Below are 7,809 nucleotides of genomic sequence, written 5' to 3'. Positions count from 1 at the left end.
CCTTTAAAAAATTTGCACGTGGAGGATATGAAACAAAATATTTTTTTTAGGTTTTATATATACATTTGATAACTAAAAAATCATAAATAAGTACATCAATACCATAGAATTCCACTATAATTTATCAAGCTTAGTAACTAAGATGTATTTTAGTCTAAAAAAATATGAAAGAGCAAATTCCACTTATCCCCCAGCTCTAATTGGCCAATGAGGCATGTTTTGCTTGCAACAAGGCATAAAATAGCTTGCCTACAGTGGTGCCAGGAATATGCTCAACAGACCAAAGGTGTATGGAGCATTATTCTTTTAATTGCTGAGTCATGATTCACTCTGAATACACTGAAGTACTATTTCATGAAATTATGGCAATAACTTTAGTATCAAACCGTAGATAATTCAAATTTTAGTATTATATATTACTCAATTTCTTAATTTAAAAGCAAATATTAAAAACACAGATAAATATCGATTTTTGTGTTTCATGTGGTATGTTGAATGCAGCACTGGTTCAAATTAGATGCTTGTGAAGTGAAAATACTAGGTATAGTTTTGCAGAAATTAGAAACTCAAATTACCAATATTAACAAGCTAGAATATAAAATAAGACACTTATCTTTTCAATTTGCTGAGATATTGCTCATATACTGAATCAAACACAGTGCCCCCCCCCTCACCTCTTTCCATTTTTGGAAACGCTCTCTTATATACACTTACTTCTGTCTGACATTTGAATAACCAATCAAAAGCTCAGAATATTTCCCTAATGGGTTTCTCAGCCATTTTCAAGTGTTACAACATCATCATGTTCTTTCGATACAAAACTTCAAGCTGGTAAGGAGAGTCTTTAGCCTGTTAGAAATTTCATATTTTTCTAGATCCAAATACAGTTTAATTACTAAGCTTGATAAATTATAGTAGAATTCTATGGTATCAATACAGTAATTTATTATTTTTAGGTATTTCAACTGTATATATAAAGACTTGATATACGAAATTTTATAAGGTTTAGCAACCTACAACAAGTAGCGAATGAGTACAAAGGTTGTAACTAGAAGAGAATTGATTGCTTTACTTTATTTACTGTTCTATGTTTAAAAAAATAGGTTTAAGAATTCATCTGTAAATAGTAATAATGTGTATATATATATATATAATGTATAATAATTGAGATGTGACTATTTTACAAAATACTAGTCCAATCAAAAACCTAGCCAAGACAGGTCACTTTGTAAAGACTAAAGGCAAGTTTTATATTACTGGATATGTTAACAGAGAGCATGTGTGCCACATCACTGTACTTTTTGTAATGTTAGCCAGGCACGGCTGGAAAGTCAATATAATCAAATTAATAAATATATATAAATGTTATGAGATTTAAGTTATTCAGTATAAACATTTGTATTTGTGTTATAATCCGAAGTCATTCTAGAATGAAAAAAAGCATAATTTATATTTATTTCCTAATTTTTTTTTTATGGTGGTTACAAGATTGGTCAAATCAACCAAAACAGTACAGACTCATTAGTGAAAATAACAGATAAAATATAAATTTTTTTCAAGAAATGTTTTATAGCTATCTGGACATCATAAAGATTTTGCATGTGAAATTTGAATATTTTCTGATGCATAAAAGTATTTTTAATCTTAAAATAAAAATTACTTTGCATTTCGGATAGACAATATGCAAAAAGAAAAATGCATAAGAAAAACATTGCTTAACAAACCTTAATACTTAAAAAAAAAAAAAATATTCTGCATATAAAAGTTTTTTAATGTTTACTGATAATCTGCCAAATTTTGTGAACATACACTTACTAATTTAAAAGTTATAGCATGAAAATTATAACAAGTACAAAATGGTTACAAAGTCGATCCCAGGGACCAAGCCCATGCTGAAAGAGTAAAGTTTGAAGTTTTTGATTTTATTGACAAAGTCTAGAGAGTTTTTGAGAGAATGTGGGTTGGTCTCAAGTAGAGGGTTTAATTTTTTGACTGAGCATTTAGCAACAAACTTTGTAATGGTGAGCCTATGCTTGATACTATACATACATACATACACACACACACACACATACACACACACATATATATATATGTTGAAGAAGACAAACCAATGTTCTGTCAAAACATTTAGTATGTTCCACCAAGAATAAAAAATGTTCCTTATGCTTACAAATCATTGTGTGCCCACCTATTGATGTATCAATTTTTCTCCAATTTAAACTTTTCCTTTCTTGTTAAACTTTAAAAATATAACAATATGTACAATATTTAAGGAATAATTTTTATTATCACCATCAACACAATAGCCACTAAAGTATATGAAAATTATAAGTAAAACTCTAAGTAATTTACATTAATTTGGTGAAATCTATTTTCTAAAAGCTTCTGGTTTTAAAGGAAATATCTAAATGGACTTGAACAATTCTCCTTCGAGTTATTACAGTATCCTTAAATGATGCTTTACTTGCCAAGATAACAGGGCCTCAAGTATGAACAAAATAAATTCTTTACTATATATCAGCATCACTAATTGTTCTTACGTTTACATCACAATTACTTCATTTACATACACATTTAACCTCACTGAATGAAACTAATAATTTACCATTACTTAAGTACTGTAACAGAATTGCACAAAAAAGAAAAAAGTTCTCAAATTTTCCTCTTTCTAATATGATAAAATATGTTTTTTAGCATAACCTTTAAAAAGACTCTCCTTATTCTTATCAGATTACACAGAAACTTGCATTAGGAGGTTTGGATCCTACATTATAAAATATCCAAGTACCAAACAAGAACATATAGATGATATATAGTTTTAAACAAACCTTTTTGCAAGCTTTTACAATCTTCTTCTTGTCGTAGTCGTCTGAAATACCCTGAACGGTAGTTAAAGTTTTTCGGCCACTTCGTTGCTGGATTCGGATGTGAATTAATCCGTCCTGAACACCACTCTGCTCATCAGCCCTGATGGCATCGGCAAAGGGGTCTACGGGTTAAAAATAAAAATAAATTAATTAATATACTAAAAAAAAACTTAATAGGAAATATTTATACATATTCAAAAATAATTGAGCATACTGTCTGGTGCATAACTAACAACTAGAAAAATGCTACAATGCTGGACACACTTGTGTAAAATGCACTTATAAAATTGTGACATTCATATTTCATGCATAAAACCAACTAAATTTTGAGGCAACAAAAACCAAAGTTGATTTATATGAATTTCACTGAACTATAAGGATATGCAAAACTGACAACAATAAGCTGTTGTTTTTTTTAAATTATAATAGAAGTATGACTGTAAAATACATTAAAATCTTTGTATATTTAACAAAAACAAGATACAGTTGTGAAAAGTTGGATGATAATTATGTAAAAATCTCTGTACCCAAATGGAATTGACTAAAACAATGTAGTCACTGATCATATAAAACAATTGATGTGGAGAACAACTGTGAAACAGCATGAGATGTTGCAAATAAATTTTTAACAAAGAAAATTTGATTCAGTTTAACTCAAATTAATGAAAAGTATCCAATGATACAATAGAGATAAAAGATGTGAAAGGAGCAGAGATCAGAACTGTCAACAGAACTAAGTGACGCAAAGAAATCTGGGATCTGCAGTGGAAAATTTCAATTAAAATCTGAGAAATTGAAGCTATAAAACCAAGAAATGGTCCTCAAAATAATTATAATTTGGATGCAATTAAAGACCAGCATGGAAAGATGATATACAATGTCCATGCTAAAATGAAAGTCTTATTGTGGAGAATGAGCCTATCACCTGCTGGACAATCCCATTATTACCGCCTCTGAATAAGGAAGATGCATTAAAGAACTAAGTAGAACAATTATGACACTGAGAGAAGAGTGCATAATCAATGTATAACAGTGTAATAAAATTATCAAAATCTGAGGGATAAATTTGTGGATAAAAAAAAATTACCCTCTCAAGCTGTTACCTCTAGGCTAATGGTGGTACCAAATATTTTCAATACTTTAAAATTTTTGTCAGAGAAAAATGAAGCATGAAGCACAGTTATTTTGTTCAACATGCACACAGATACAGTAAGAAAACTGCCAAATTGCTTCAATATCTTCAATCAGAACCATAACTACTTGCTACTGCATGACTATACATGTAATGCTTTACAGTAACACAGACTAACACAGTGATAAACTTTTACAACAGTATTTCAACAGCAAACAATAATGATTAGCTTTGTGCTATACAATTTCAATCAAATTTTCCTTATACCTATGCTTGAAAATGTTATTCATGATATGGTTTCATGACATATATTAGCCATATCAAACTTCCCCTAGCCTGAGTAATCAAGTTGATATATTCAGCCAATATCCAAATGAGGATGCTGAATTATTCAAGTCAATAGTTCTCTTGCTATCAAGCAGTTCCTGATAGCGATTCTGAAACAGCATATGTTTTATATCAAGAAGATTAGTCTGCTGTTGTGATTACAAGTAAAAATAAAGAAGTTATAGGCTTTGTAGACCGTCCAACAATATTTAAATCTTTTGTTTGGAAATATTTTCATTTTCCAAAGTACACCTGATTTTTTCAATGGCAGAAAGTGAAGTGAGAAATTATTCAAGGCAAAAAAATGAAGGTGCTTGAATTAATTTTAAAACTACCCTATGACATACTCAATACCACATCAATTACTACTGTCCAGGTTTCAGTAAAATATTCATAGCTGTTTTTCTGTAACGACTTATAAAACTATAATCAATATTAATAAGACTGGAGATACTGTTATAAATATACACCATGTTTAATTTAATAAAACAGCGTTTCCAACTAATATAATATAAATGGCTTCAAAGAGCTTACGTTGGTAACAAAGAACTTGTAAAGTTTTAGAGGATGGAAATCTCGACTTTCAAGAACTTAAAAATATTCCTACAACCTTTGAAGGAATTTGTTTAGTAGCCATGCATAGATGTTGTCGCAGTATACCTAACCGTTTTTGCTGTATGTTTTGGTTCTTGAATGGTTTCGAAGAGAATCTTGGCTAGAAGCGATGAAAAACTTTCCTCTTTCAAGAATCAATACAAAAATAGTCCTATGACCTATGTAGAAGTTTTTTAATAGATTTGCCCAGGTTTAAATAAAACATTTGTAGTCATTTTTTCTGCAAGTTTGTGAAACAATAATATGAAGAACAAATGGATGAATTTTGAATTTGTCTTACAATCGGAAAATCAACTTTTTTTGCTATTATATTTTATCATTCTACGCCATTGAGATAGAAGGTCTTGAGTGTTATTTCAAGAACAAATCTACTTTTTAAGATGGTTTTTGCCCTGTGAAATTTCTATTATGAACCCCTATTATGGTTCATGATACTAGTAGTGACACATTTTAAAGATTATCAGGTTCCTATACCAATAACATGAGAATTCTGTTTTATGCATGGGTTGTGCAGACTATTTCTTCTGTCAACCAATATCTATTGTGCAAACTGTACTACTATATGTTATATCCAAAATGTATACTTGTAAAGTGGTTTAGAATTGACTTGATTCAGGTGTGTAGCTTGTATTTGTTTTAGATGTGCATCTTAGTATTTCTTGGAATGTTGAATCATTTTTGCAATGGGCTATTACATAAAAATAGATAGGGCATGTGTAGGGCTCATTACCTACCAACCCATCTAGTACTAGTAGCGCTACTATGGGTTCTCCTACTTTTTTAACCTTTGTTTTTGACTAAAAAGCAACAGTTTGTAAATAGATACATTACTGTTAAGACCATTTTATAATATATATAGTAGGTAAATTTTGTGATATACTTATTCCTAATACTGAGTACAAGTACCTGAATGCAGTACTGTTAGAACTGGACATGTGGTAATGATGATGTGTAGGACATATTTAAAATTTAACTTCAAAATAAAATGAACATTTTCCAGTGTAAAGCCCTGCAATCCTTTCACACAAGTATAAAGAATTAACAAAGACTATCTTACTGAAAAAGCTTGGGAATTTTTCTAATTATGGAGGGGGTAGGTCAGTGGTAAAGGATATTCACAGATAACCACTTAGCCAGCAAAGTGTCATTAAATGTGGCAGTATGTCACATGTTAATTAAACACCTATAGTATTTCAGGTTATTAGTAAAGGACAATTAATCAAAACCAAACAAACTGCTTATGTTCCATGACTATAAGGCCTACTTTAGTTACTTGCTTCCCTCTTCCAAGCAATATCAATGAGCTGTAAGTGTAAATCCAAGAATACATTGTCTCCATATCATCTCTTTTTCCCTGAAATTCACACTTTGGTGAGGAAAGGAAATTCACAAATAACAAGTTAGTCCACTGAAAAATAAGGGATAATGAACCGTGAAAGTGTGTCAAGTTACCCAAAATATTTTATGTTACTGGTGTTGAGTAAAGAACTGTACATCAAACCTTTCGAAATGAGTCACAACTGAAAGGCCATGTCATCTCGTTTGTTGATTTGCATTCAAAATGTTATTGAACTACCATTTCAAGAATTTATGACAATAACTTTGGTATCACACTGTAGATTATAATTCAAATTTTGGTACTATACATTACTCAATTTCTTAATTTAAAAGCAAATATTAAAAAAATAGATAAACATTGATTTTTGTGTGTCACATGGTATGTTGAATGCAGCACTGGTTCAAATTACATGTTTGTGAAGTCAAAATACTAAGTCTATAGTTTCGTACAAATTAGAAACTCAAATTACCAATACTGACAAGCTAGAATATAAAATAACAGCCTCTTATCTTTTCAGTTAGCTAAGATATTGCTCATGTAATAAATCAGTGGTACCCTGCCCGACTCTTTCCATTTTGGAAATGCTCCCTTATATACACTTACTTCTATATATGACATGAATAACCAATCAGAAGCTCAGAATGTCCCCCTAATGGCTTTCTCGGCCATTTTAACAGACTTGGTGCCATTTATTTCTTTTGAACCAATATTTCAACGAGGTAGGGTGTGTCTTTAGTCTGCTCAAATCTTCATATTTGTTTTAGACTAAAATACATATTAATTACTAAGCTTGATAAATTATATTGGAATTCTATGGTATTAATGAAGTAATTTATGATTTTTGGTATATATAAAATGTATATATAGAACCTAAAAAAAATATTTTGTTTCATATCCTCCAAATGCAATTTTGTTAAAGGCTCAGCAACCTATGTCAAGCAGCAACAGAGTACAAAGGTCGTAACTAGAAGATATAATTGTTTGCTTTACTTCTTTAGTCACTGTTCTATGTTTTAAAAAAATATGCTTAAGAACTTATTTCTAAATAGCAATAATCTATACACATATATAATGTATAATAATTGCAATGTGACTGTATTTTACAAAATACTAGTCGACTAAAACACAGCCAAGCCAAGTTACCTTGCACAGAACAAAGGTCAGTTTTATGTTATTGGATACGGTAACATAAGTGTATGTGAGCCGCATCATTATAACTTCTCAATTGTTAGCAAGGCTCGGCTGAAAATTCAATATAATAAAAATAATAAATATATATAAATGTATAATGTTATGAGCGTTAATCTATTTAATCTAAACATTTATGTTTTTGTGTTATAATTTGCACTCATTCCAAAATGAAAGAGCCATAATTTATATTTCCTAATTTTTTATGGTGGTTGCACGATTGGTCAAATCTACCGAACCCGTACAGAGATTAATTACTAAAAATACAGATAAAATACAGTTTTTTTCTTAAGAAACATTTGATAACTAAGATTTTGCATGTGAAATTTGAAAATTTT

General features: G+C 30.0%; 1 protein-coding gene across 1 annotated transcript in view; it reads right to left on the bottom strand.

The window, feature by feature from the left end:
* LOC106458364 (eukaryotic translation initiation factor 1) overlaps positions 1-7,809 on the bottom strand; it is a 14,922-nt gene that overhangs the window by 3,905 nt on the left and 3,208 nt on the right. The window contains exon 2 of the mRNA XM_013917871.2: positions 2,832-2,992. Within this exon, the coding sequence (XP_013773325.1) occupies positions 2,832-2,992 (161 nt within the window). The remainder of the gene's footprint in view (positions 1-2,831; positions 2,993-7,809) is intronic.

The sequence above is a fragment of the Limulus polyphemus genome, unplaced genomic scaffold, assembly GCF_000517525.1.
Source record: "Limulus polyphemus unplaced genomic scaffold, Limulus_polyphemus-2.1.2 Scaffold451, whole genome shotgun sequence".
NCBI lineage: Eukaryota > Metazoa > Arthropoda > Merostomata > Xiphosura > Limulidae > Limulus > Limulus polyphemus.
Note: the sequence above shows the minus strand (reverse complement) of the source record. Positions and strands in the feature narration are given on the sequence as shown.